This window comes from Stegodyphus dumicola, chromosome 6, assembly GCF_044657685.1.
Source record: "Stegodyphus dumicola isolate Sdum_Otavi_A_Nest chromosome 6, ASM4465768v1".
In the NCBI taxonomy this organism is placed as follows: domain Eukaryota; kingdom Metazoa; phylum Arthropoda; class Arachnida; order Araneae; family Eresidae; genus Stegodyphus; species Stegodyphus dumicola.
The window spans coordinates 211434988-211448312 of NC_140773.1; the positions used below are offsets into that span (position 1 = coordinate 211434988).

The 13325-nt window shown below is 32.5% G+C and overlaps 1 protein-coding gene across 17 annotated transcripts in view; it reads left to right on the forward strand.

Annotated features, from left to right (window-relative positions):
- The window catches only part of LOC118194022 (cell adhesion molecule Dscam1-like), a 234218-nt gene extending 230412 nt beyond the window's left edge, over positions 1–3806 (forward strand). For all 17 annotated transcript variants that reach the window (XM_085819465.1, XM_085819462.1, XM_085819466.1 and 14 more), the window contains exon 15: positions 535–3806. In XM_085819465.1, coding sequence (XP_085675591.1) covers positions 535–618 — 84 coding nt within the window. In that variant the 3' untranslated portion in view covers positions 619–3806. The remainder of the gene's footprint in view (positions 1–534) is intronic.
- Positions 3807–13325: the final 9519 nt, after the last annotated feature.

Below are 13325 nucleotides of genomic sequence, written 5' to 3' on the forward strand. Positions count from 1 at the left end.
TTTAAAATCATTGTAATGTAGAGTAAAATATGTGAAATTTTCCTAGCAACCAGGAGTAATAAGAAAAATATTTGTATTTCCATTGGAGATTTTCATGTAATGTAATTGTGTTTTGTTATATGTTATACTGTCTCTTTATTTTAGAAATTACCGCAATAACGTTGGGTAGATATTATTTATTACTTTACTTTTTCAGACTATCTTGCATTGTGAGACACACAACATAAAAGTAAGATTAAATATACAGTTAAAAGAAATACTTTTTGGTAAATTATCTACTTAGAAACTATTAATGATTATTGTCATGTTTCAGGTTGCGGAAATCACAATTATCAGTTAATATATAAATATTACATATTTTTCTCCTGAAGTCTAATACATATTTTCCCCCTAATACATTTTCTGAAAATGATGAGTTTATGTTACATTAAATTTTAAATTATTTCAATATAATGTAATTTGTGGGTTTACTTTAAATATTAACACATCTTTGTTATTTATTCTTTCTTTCCTTATTTTTTTTTTTTTTTTTAGAATATGAAAGACAGACCACTTCCTTCCAAGCCATCTTCGATGAAAAAGAAAAACAAAGGACATGTTTACGACACTGCGCAATAAAAATGATAGCAGGATTGTTACTGCTATCATGAAATAAAACCGGAGAAACAGTGTAACAGTTTTCCCATCGTGATCTAAAATATGTATTCTGCTTCTGATCTGATGGAGCACCATTATTCGGCTCTGTTAGATGAAAAGGATATGGAAGAGGACCAAGAAGAATTGATGACAGTGATGTTTCAAAGTTTGTCTTCTTTATTATGACTAAAATCAAACTCCATTTTATCAGCCATTATTTTATCTCCAAGAGCATAGTTTCAATCGGATGTTTTCTTTCATGAAATGAAATACTATAGCCAAGGTTAAAACATTAGAAATTCATACATATTATAGCGTTGTTTTAATACCTATCAAATAAGCAGCAAAATACCCTATATGTGTTTATTGTACGTGTGTTCATGTTTGTTTCATAGAAAAAGTATCATAGATGCATAATGTTGGATGTGTAATTTTATTTAAAATGCAATTATTGTTAGTTAAACACGATTTGTAAAAATAATTAACCAATCTTATTTATATGCAAATCTGGTAAATAAGACTTCAGTGTTGCATGAAAACAAAACGTTATGGTTGTAAAATCATTAATCTGTACTGCATTTTAATTTCTTATACTACCAAGTAAATTCTTCGCTTTAAAACCAAAAGCGGTACAAATTATTAAACGTGTAAACTGCATTATTTTAAATGTAAACAAAATCATTATTTACATTAATGCATTTAATTTCTTAGGTTCAATTACATACAAGAGTTAATTTTTACAGAATAAATAATAAATATTTAGACGTATTTGTTTTCAACCCAAATATAAAAATATTCAAATTTAATTATACTGAACTTAAAAGAATAAATGAAGAAAATAGTACGGTCTTTCAGAATCTATTAACAGTTGTTTTAAAATACTTTAAAAAATTATACTATTTGAAGTTAAAAAATTGTATAGACAGAAGCGTAAATTTTATTACTCTTGAGCATACAGATAAAATGAAATAAATTATCAATGGTTACAAGCAGGAATATTTAAATATTTTCGATTTTAAATAATAATTTAATAAGGTGATACCATAAGTGAACGGAAAAAAAAATAGCTATGTTCTGTAAAGCATTTTTAGCGCAAATTATATCTCGTGTTTTATTAAATTCACTTACTGGTCTTCTTGTATTAACAGAAAGCAAACAAAAGCATTTTCTTTTCCGACACAAGTTAATTTTTCATTCTTTTGGGTGCTCTTTGTAAGTTTTTATGTTTATTAATCGATTATCTTTTTTATTTTTATCTTTATTATCGCTTCTACTTTTGTGGGCTCCCACCAGGATGCAAATATAGTTAAAGTATATAAGAACAAAGTTCTTGAAGTTAAAGCAGAGCCTTTTGCAGCGACCGCTGACGTTCTCCATACTCTTTACGCACACTCTGAAATTAGTTGGGTCGGCATTAACATTTTGCCAGCCTTGTTTGCTCATGATCACATGAGCAAACAAGACCTCGAGTTAAAGCACTTTGAATGTGAAAGTAAATGTGAATTGCATACTTTAACTGTTTTAATTTTTATTTTGATTCTTCTGTTTTGTTAAATCCGACAACAAGAGGTGACTTATTTTGCGATACAAGAACTGCGTAGTTTTTAAGTCGAAGTTCTAATTAAAAAGATTTGTTTTAAACCTTATGAATTTGTAGTTACTTAAGATTAAAAAGGGGTGGTAAGTCACCTGATTGTATACACAAAGTTACAATTCAATTCTGAAGCACATGGGTTCCGTATAATTTTCGAAAAACTTTATCTTGACTAAGTGCTGAAATACTGTTTCTTGATTTGTGTTTCTATTTTACATATTATATGTGATCTCGGCATGTGCATCTGATACACGCAGAGAATAAATCATAGGTTCATAATCTACCCACGATTGTATCCTTGTTGCTGTCATCAATTGTTTCAAAGTTGTTATCATAAAAATTATCATAAAATATGTACATTGCCTAATGAATTTGAAATCCTTGCATTTATCACTTATGTAAAATTCTTTAATTTATCTTAAAAAATTTCTTTAAATTGCAGAACGTTTGTCTAAATGGCTTGCCATTTTAATTTCTATTAATCTTCCTCAAATTTTATTATAGAGATAACAAAACCAAACAAAAATGGCTGTTTTTGTTATACACCATAAAATTTACAATAATAGTCATGTCTTATCATAAGAACAACACTTATAAGGGAACAACCAGGGAAGAATTTCTTGGTTTCGAGGGAGTGGAATGAGTTCCTTTTATTAACTTGATAATTATTTAGTTTTGGTTTATAAATATAAAAAGCTACTTTTATTCAAGTTTTGTTATTTTTTAATAGATTCTATCCCTTTTTGTGTAATTTATGGGACACTTTAAAAAATTATCTGTATATGTATTTCTCGAGTTTGGAGTAGGAGAGGAGGAATGAATGATCATCTAGCAATGGTAAAAGGAATGATTGGGGCAAAAAAAAGTTGACAACCACGGCTATAGCATTTTAGAATCACTATGAACATTTATATATAGGTTTCTGCAGTGGCAAAAAAATCAAGCATAGATTTCTATTAATTCGTTTTTTGTGAAAACCGTTGTTACCGTTTCATTTGGATAACAAACTTTAACTAAAATTTTATATTCTACACATTTACATAATTTCTAAATTCCCGACTGTCATGAACTGATAGAATATAAAATTATGCAAGCTGTTAATAGTGAAAAATGAGAAACGTGCCATTTTAAGATTAATATCACATATTTATTAGGTGGCTAGTGAAATATTTTAACTCAAAATTAGATTGAATTCTTTGTGAACTGAAAAAAATACTTTGATCACAAATAATTAGAAAACAACTGTTAATGAATTCATTGATGCTTTATTTCTTTGTTAGTATTTTATACATTTTCATGTAATGTACGTCCTGACAGAATGTTTATACTCTGATGTTGAGAAAGTTGTAATGTATTACATAAATATTTGTTTGAATAATATTTAGGGCAGTTCTTATGCTATTTGGTTTATGCATTTATAGATCACATTTTGTAATATCTAGAGTGATATTTTAAAGATATTGTTACATTTTTGTCTGTTTTATGTTTTTTTAATGTTTATAAACAGGTATTGTGTAATTGCTTATGATACTACTTAATTTTCTTGTTTTATAAATGTTTTATTACTTCTTTGTCATTTTTATAGCATTTTATTTCACGTTTTGAACACAAAACATGTACGTTCATATTTTACGTGTTCTGTATAAATAGAATTTTTTGTTTTTAACGATTTAAAGCAAAATAATTTACTAATTAATTTTTTATATGAATCCAAAATTTCCCTCAGCCAGTTGTAATGATTTTCATAAAATTGTACACCTTATTTTAAAAAAGTTCCCATCAGTGCCCAAGTAAATAAAACTGTTGAACATTGATAATTCGATAGAGATTCATATCCAGTGACTGCTCATACCCAATGAATAGGTTATAAGGTATTTCTTCCATCTTCTTGGCGTGCCTTCGTGGTGTAGTGGTCAGCACACTGAGCCGGTATTTCAGAGGTCCGCGGTTCGATTCCCGGCGAAGGTGTTGCATATTTTTCATCATGCCTACTCCGAAAAATCCTAATGTCTCTACAGTGGCGCCCGAAATAAAAAGGGTGGTGGATGATGATTTCTCTCCGCCCAGGATTTGGCGATTGGGTCCCCTAAAAACTCCAGTCGCCCTTTAAAAGGGGGAGTATATAAGGTATTTCCCCCCTTCCTAGCGTGCCTTCGTGGTGTAGTGCTTCTGCACACTGGGCTGGTATTACAGAGGTCCGTGGTTCGATTACCGGCGAAGGCGTTTGCTCATTTTTCATCTTGCCTGCTTCTAAAAATATATCTATTGTCTCTACAAAGTTAGGAATATTTTCGTAGTTTTCAACATGTGCAACTTAAACCTTTATCAGACCTATCAATGTGCAACACAATAAGAAACTTTTTCAAGCGACATATACCTCCCAGAAGTGCAAAAGATGGGTTCCTCTCCTACGCGAAACAGAGTCCCAGCTTAATTTTCCTCAGGCATAAAATATTGCGGGTTCGTACGCATAACAGATCAATGAACGCAACTGTTTTCAACTAGAAACCTCCCATTCAAATATGAATGCGTTATCTCGAAAAAGTTTTTCATTCCTTCGCGCGTCGCTAAATGCCATTAAACATTAAATACGAGCCAGTTTTACTTAACGCGTTGACTGCTACCCGAATTTGTAAGAAAATCTCCTTTAGACCACGAGCGCTGCTATACTATGTGTCAGTTGTTTCCGATTCTAGGAGTTTAGAACGGCTAGAACGAAAACATTTTTGAACATGCACTCAATTTAAAATCTTTCCTCAAGGACAAAGTATCTAAGAAAAAGTGTGAGATTCGAAAATTATTTCTTTTCCAAATACTTTTTCTGTAGTGACAAATGGTTGAAAATCTTGTGTGTTAAAATTGTTGCTCCAATTTTTTGCAAATTTAAAGAGTAATTTTTAAGTAAATCAATCATATAGCAGACAAGAAGAAACCTGCTGCGAGCCCTATAAAAATTCTAATAGTAGAGATGAGGAACAGTCGAGATTTTTCGAAAGGATAATTATAAACAAAATTACATCTTCAGATTCTGATTCGACTACTGATAAATGCAACAATCATTTTCGTTTCTTTCTTTCAGCAATCAACAAACAATTTTTTCAAATACCCCCTTTACCTCATAAATACTCAAAGAATTGTCACCAGAATACGGATCACAATGCTTGATCAGAATGTTTACAGTCACCGGTATTCGGATGAAATCGCACCAACTTAATTAGCACCATGTAAAATCGCTGAACATTCGTAGTTCTGAAAGTAAACCGAACCGAATACGAGTGACGCGACAATCAAAATATTAGAAGATTCTCCACGAAAGTATCCCTCTCCTTAAACAGGTAGCACTGGTGTAATTTACCATAATCCAATAAATCCATTCTGAAAACCTAAAGTCCTATGTCCTTTTTACTTCCTTGTACGAAGTAAAAAAGAAGTATTTTAATCGCGAAAATTTTCAGGCATCACATTTCAACGACAATATCCGTTTTCACCCCTATCGAATGCAATTTAACGATGTTTTTGCGTGACAACTGTACGTAAGGACAGAATAAAAGACTCTTTTCCCCAAAAAAAATTATAAAACTGATTTAAAATGAATTCTGAAGAGAATTTTTAGTGGCGCCTGAACGTACGTACGTATCTCGCATAATTCAAAAACAAGTAGCCTCAGAACGTTGAAATTTTGTATATAGGACTGCTATGACATGTAGATGTGCACCTCGTATTTTGGTCGCCACCAAAGCGTGTATGTATATATCCACTCTGTTAACCGGCTCAGTGATCTCAGTTTCTTTACTCTTATATGCTTGTAAGTTGTACATTTTTTGCTTTAAAAATGATTGAATTATGTTGTTTTTATCTTCCGGTTAAGGTTTTTATGCCTTTAGTAAATCTGTATGCAATATTTTTAGAATTATCAACAATTTTAATGTTGTTTAAGTGCCGCTAAGCCTTTATTTTCATGGCGGCCATTGATTGTTTACATTTGAAACAGCAAACTAGTGGATTTGTTGCCAATCTAGAGAAACTTAGCTTTGCAAGAACAAAAATAACGCCTTCATTTATTATTGTCAATTAAATTATGCTTAATCCTTTCTGGAATTTTTTCGAAGAAATAAGTGTTTAAGATTTACTTCGTAATTTTTAATATATTTTGAGTTTTTATGTATTTTTGCCTTCTCGCGAAGTGAGAACTGAATTAATTGAATGAGAAATACTCAATCGTCTGTGAAAAACTGTTCCTTTTTTGTTTTGTTTGCTTAATTTCTTTTATACATCATTCTAGCTTTATTATAGTATTTGAATAGAACATGTGGCAACGATTAGATAATTCTTCAAATGATATAAATTTTGTGCATTGTGAGTTATAATATGAACGAAATATAACGCTGTTAAGTGAACCTACTTCTACGCGGAAAGAAGACAGCAAATAAATATCCAAAAAAAGGTACGTATTATTTCTAATGTTTTCAAAGCTAAATCCTTGGTAACAGGAGATAATTAGTCGACATATTATGTTAACACAATGTTCTATGAATACTCCCGCAACTTCTGAATCACATCAGAAGGTCACAGTTCAATACCGGACAGCAGAACGTCAAAGCTTGGTAACTGACACTTTTGCATAGTATTTTGTTCTATAGATGTTCCTGTAACATTCTAGCAGAACATAGGTCTAATATTTCTGGCCGAACCCTTCTTTAACGTTCTGAATCAGGTAGCGCCAGAGTGTCGCTATGGTAAATAAATATAGTGAATTTTAAAGAGTGCATTTATTCTATTGTGGTTTATGCGCTATAGACGAAGTAGATTTAATTCAATCCAATAAGTTTAAATGAAATGCAAGAAAAAATGCGTATAATTTAATATTCCGTACAAGGAAGTTGTGTGGTGCACACATCAGATTGTTTTTACCCTGGTACCTTGTATCCACAGTAAGCATTAACACATTAGCTGCTAGGGTAAGAATCCAAAATTTCACTAGAAGCTGAATAACGTGAAAACATATACCTCCACAATCTCTTGCGCGTGACAGGACTTATCCCTGGGCGCGTGATTGGCTATTAGATATCCATATCATGCGCTAGCGCGTGCTCGGCAGTAAACATAGTAGCGCCTCCGTTGTGCGGGGCTAACGCTTCACGCATGCGCAGTGATATGATTCGCTAGCGTAATAGGCCAAAGCCAAAGAACAAAGGAATGAGTATATTCTTTGCCAAAGCCCCCTGAAGATAACAGGCGGATCTATTTCAGGCGGCTTTGAATAGGTTGACATCTGTTGTACACTATTGGCTATGTATCATAAGATTGGCGATTAATGTTCCGTTAAATATTGTCACCACTAGCGTTAGCCGTGACTTACCGGTTTACTTGTGTCTTATATTTAGTGTGATTATTATTTATATATTTGAGTCACTAAACTAAAAGATTTTTGTGAATTTGTATATGTAGACTAAAAAGTTCTTCAACATAAACAACACCTATTTTCTTTCGCTACTTCCAGCTATTGACAGAATACTTGAAATTTTATTTCAAAAGAGCATTTTGAAGGGATGATAAAAAATTGTACTGAATTGTACTATTTATGGTTTGTACAAGGGCAACTCTCATTATTTAACAAAGCTATGTTCATTATGGAAAGTACAAAAGCAACTGATATTGTCAATGAAATTGGAGAAAATTGTGAAGAAAAATGGATGCAAAATTTCGATCATTTCAAAGAAAACACATTTCATTGCACAGTGCCATTTAAATGATAGAATACATTTTCAAGCATGCGATACACACTGGCAGCAATCAAAAGAATATTGTCAATTATGGAGCATCATAAAAAATTGTTTGAAGAAAGAGTTAAACTGGCTGAATCAACAGTAAAAGCTTTACTAATCTGCAAAATTAATAGCCATCTAAATTGCAGTGAATTTTTTCAATACTGTTAAAAATAATAAAGTTCATACTAGTGATAAAAACACTAGAATACTAATGGTAAATACTAATGAATAATACATTGAGTTACTAAAAATTTATTTTAACTCATTGTTATTTTTTGTTAATATCTTCTTTATTTAGGCTTTTCAATCCTTCATTATTTTCCTTTTTTCTTAGTAGTTGCTTTTTCAGGTTTTATTTTCTGTTCGAGTATTTTCTCAAAATTCTTCAGGTTTGAGCAAAAACTATTATGGTAAGCCTAGCCATTACAGGATCGATGAAGAATAAAGTGTATGTGTTTTATTCAACAAGAACATATATAAATAGATGTAAAAACTGCATTAGAAAAAAAATGAAAAATGAGTTCAAATTAATTGATTATGGCAAAGCACTCAACAGTTATTTGGATGAGAGATGCCTTTGTGAAAAATATGAATTCAAAAAAATTTAAAAAGAAATTATTCTAATAGTAAATATAGGATGGAATATCAAACAAAAATACATTCGGATGTAAATATGAAATAAGGTTAAGTGAAGCGTTACAGAAACCTACAGTATTAATTTAAAGCAATTCAAAAGCATCAACATTTCAACAAAGAACAACGTCTATTTTGAAGAAAGAACAACGTAGGCTTCGCATAAGCTTTTAAGTCCCGAGTAAATAAATTCCACATTTCTGGGTTTATCTGAATAACAAATCAGTAATTCTTAATGCAAACAGTACTGAATATTTATCTTTTGTAATATGAATACTTTTTTTAAACATTTATTTTTTGTGTATGGATAAAAACACAGCACACACACTTCGCAGCAATTTACAATGCCTGCCTGAAGTCTACATTCATCCCCAATCGACGAAGGTTGCCGTGCTGAAAACCTGTGTATTGCGCGTGCGTGAAGCGTAAGGCCCGCAGAACGGAGACGCTACTAGCAAAGTAAACATGTTTTAGACGCGATAACTTACAACAAGTAGAGATAACTTTTTAAGGCTAACAATTAGGTACAAATAAGGCAGTTAACTAATTAGAGATTTGGTCATCAAATTTGGCGGTATTTTTTTTTTTTTTTTTTTTTTTTTTTTTTCGTTCCTGCCTTAACCCGTCACTTTAGACCCTATATTCCTATAAAAAAATGCATGTTTTAGTACGCTCCACCACCACTCCAAGTTTGTCCCATGATCTATGAAACACCCTGTATACAAATGTTGTAACAGAATCATTGATTGCTTAAATTTAAAAAAAAAAATGTTAGTATTGAAGTGAAAAGCAGATTGCTCAATCAGTATAGGAAAAGTGATGAAATGATAAAAAATGTAATTTACAAATAAAATAAAGTATTATCTCATTAAAAATTATATTTTTTACAGTCTTTTCCCACTTACTATTCTATATCGTTATACATGATTTCATTATCAGCAATTACAAGGCTTTATTCTTCTGATGACTCAGATATCACCTAAAGACTATCATAAAAACTTAAAACTGCACTGTAAATTTATAACATATTTAATTAAATATATTAATTTGCCCCTCATTTTAATTTAGATGTCAAATGCAAAACGAGAAAGGGATATAGATAGAAAATACATATGTGGCAGTATCAAAAGAAAATTAAATCCAATAAAAAAGTACAGACTAGAAACTTTTTTTTTTGTTTTTTAAATAAACATAGGAGACTAAGAACCTGTTGACCTATCAACAGAAGACTCTCAAAATGTTGAGAATAACAAGCATCACAAGAATGGCGACAACGATCAATTGCAAAAAGCCGAGTTAAGTGCAGCAGTTGACTGCTTAAATGATAAAACAGTAGAACTTTTCTTAAAAGAAAATATTGAGAATGATGATCATCACAAAGACGAAGAACAATATCAAGAAGAGATTAGTACAGTGTACTAAGTAAATGAAGAATCAAAACATTAAATGAACACAACATATGACCCTGCCACATAGCCTGAGATAATTTATAAGGTATTTCTTCCTGGTGTGCCTTCGTGGTGTAGTGGTCAGCACACTGAGCCGGTATTTCAGAGGTCCGTGGTTCGATTTCCAGCTAAGGCAGTTGCTAATTTTTCATCTCTCTTGCTCCAAAAATACCTAATGTCTCTACAAATTAACCAACGTATGAGTGATCATTTAGCTAAAAAAGGACCACCAAAAATTCTGTTAATTTTCTCCACCAAGACGATGGCGCAAGGCTTATTTTAAATTAAAATTCAAAGGTTTATCGGAAAAGAAAGCTGCCGGGCAGTGAAATCACAACTCGACCTTCGGCTATTTGTCATGAAAAAATAAATAAAATATTGCTTCTGCTTTCGTCCTTTTAGTGAGGAACATTTCTGTAGCTACTACAGAATTTAATAACTGGCCGAATAGCTAGCTACACAAGAATGAAAGATCATAAAAATTCAAAGCGTCATTCAATCAATCAATATTAAAATGTATAGAATTGTTAAAAAAGATTCTTAGCTGAAATTACTATGGATAAAGTGGAACAGAAATTGTACAACAGAGAAAAATGCCATTGAAACGTTTTTGAAAAAATAATTTCTGTAATACAGCTTTCAGTTGAATATAATTTAGCAATTAGAGGATCTGTGAAAATACTGGGTGATCACATTCATTTGTTACAGCAGGACCGCCTCCAGTTCGAAAAGGTTCTATCCTCTCTTCCGCTTTCCGTTTTGTTGCTTTTCTTTTCAAATTTCTGTAACAATTATACAACTGCCTTTCAGTCCGTGTAGTAACTCCGGGAATACTGTTAAATTATTTTTCAATTAAATCCCACGTATTTTGTTTTTCTTTGTTCGTTACTGAATTGATAACTTTATTTTCGATTATATGTCGGTACTTTAACACACATTCTGCGAAGGCCGCTTTTCGAGCGAAGTATAGTTTTATGTATGTGCATCAACCATGTTTGTTTATAAAATACAACCTATCATCAGAATTCAGCTTTGAAAACTGCAGATTATGTCGTAAATGTCACACGAATACTTTCAACTAATGACAACGCTTCTTACAAATAATCCAGGTAGCTCTCTTGAATCACGTAATTCAGTTATGGAGAATACCAATTATGGTAACCATAGCTCAGACTGTGAATTACCACTGATACATGGATTCCGTGATACATGAATTAACCAGCTGTTGGTGAATACGGGGAGATTACCTTCCGATCTAATAACCAAGGATGCCATAAACTATACCTTAAATTCCCCATATGTAAACAGTTTACTTCAGACAATGAGATATTTAAATCCTATTTCTACTGCACTACACTGTAGTCCTAATTTTCATCAACCCCTCATTGAAAACTTGCTCTCATATATTTTTAAGATCTGATAAAGTTAAACCTCCATTGACTTCACCTTATACTGAACCTCATTTAGTCGTTGACAGAAATGATATGAATTTTATTATTCATGTAAATGGAAAAGTACTACAGTTTCAATTGATCGCGTTGAAACCTGTTCACCACCTGCCAGATGACATTACTCATATCTCATCTTTACCTCTTCCAGTTTCAACTCCCTCCCCATGATGCTTTAATAAAAAGTCTACTACTAAAAGTGGGCGTAAGGTCCGCTTTCCTAAGCATTTAGTCACGGACTACATTCCTTGAGTACAAAGGTGTGCTATATTTAATGTTTTGCATTCCTCGTATTTTCCAACTTCATCTATATCCCTGCATAGTATATTTTTATTATATTGTGTTTTATATTCTATATGTCACTATTATAGCATTATAACATCATTTTTTGTATATATTGTAAATATTTACTATAGCTTTTCGGCTGCCCTGTTCCGAGTAACTCAATCTCACTACAGGTCGACTCTACCTTTGGGCACGTCGTGGAGGTTCAACCTCCACTATTACCCTCCAGTAGAGCCGCGCACCACCTGGATAAGACACCAGGCAGCACCGGTCGTCTAATGCTCCTGCCAGTCGCTCGGGCGAGCCCGTCGCAGCGGGACATTACCCAGCGACCCCGAGGGAAAACCCCCGGGTTACTAGCACAACGCCGCGCTAGGACGTGCCAGACTCCGAGGCCGGCCAATGAGTGACCTTTCCCAGAGCCTTCAGAACCACCAAGTTCATAAATTTTATACCCCCGTGGCCGAGACTGCCTAGGTACAGATCCTAGCCAGTAGCTTCGCAGATAATCTGTCATCGTGCCCTCGTCACTGGGGACATACTTTGTAGCATTTCATCGTGCGAGCGTTCTGTTTACGTCACAGCTCGTGTCTCGCCTCACAGCCAAAGAATATGTATTGTATGTAGACTTTCTTTGTCACAGCCTCTTTTGGCGGGTAAGCTTACTATAAAGTAGTTCTATTGGCGGGTGTCGTTGGAGTAGAAAGACGCTACGCAATGCTCCCGGTACGAGTCTCATTCCTGTGTGTATAATAAAATATATTTTTATATCAAATGTTGTTTCATTCATATCCAGGAGTCAGATTAACCAATATCACATTTAATATAAACCACTCTTCACCATCAAACTTCTTTGTAATACGGTCTGGGAATGTATTCAAAGTGCTAAAGCAGTAAGGATCTTTTGCAATTAGGATCTCTTGCAAATACAATTAAAGATTATAAATTCATAGGTTCTTTAATTTTTTGGCATGATTTACTTAACCATACAAGTATCGTAAAAGTATTTTAAAGCTTTTCTGTAGACTAAAAAGTAATTTAAGCACTGCTGTAAAACTTACAGAAAATTTGTCAGACTTTAATCATTTTCAGTCATTTCTCATTATTCAAAATATGTTTCCAAACTATATACAGTCAAAAGTCGTTAATCCGGACTCGTCGGGACTTCGGCGATTCCGGATTATAGATCATCAGTTTAAATCTCGTAAGATGGCATGCAGAAATTCTAAAATTAAAAATATGAAACCGTAATTTATGAAATAAAGAACAATTATGATCTAAAGGGTATCAAAATTTGCAAAAAGAAAAAGCTTAATATTTATTTGTTTACTTTATTAAACATTTCTTTCAATGTAAGTTGTTTAAGTTTTGCTTCGTTTCATGTGATAATACTTTCTCTTTAATTCTATTAAACAGACATAATTTCTTGTTCAGTTACAAAGTTCCGCCGTTCAAGTCCTATAATTGCTGTGTCAAGAACACCGACTAATTTGTCGATCGAAATTTTTTTGTT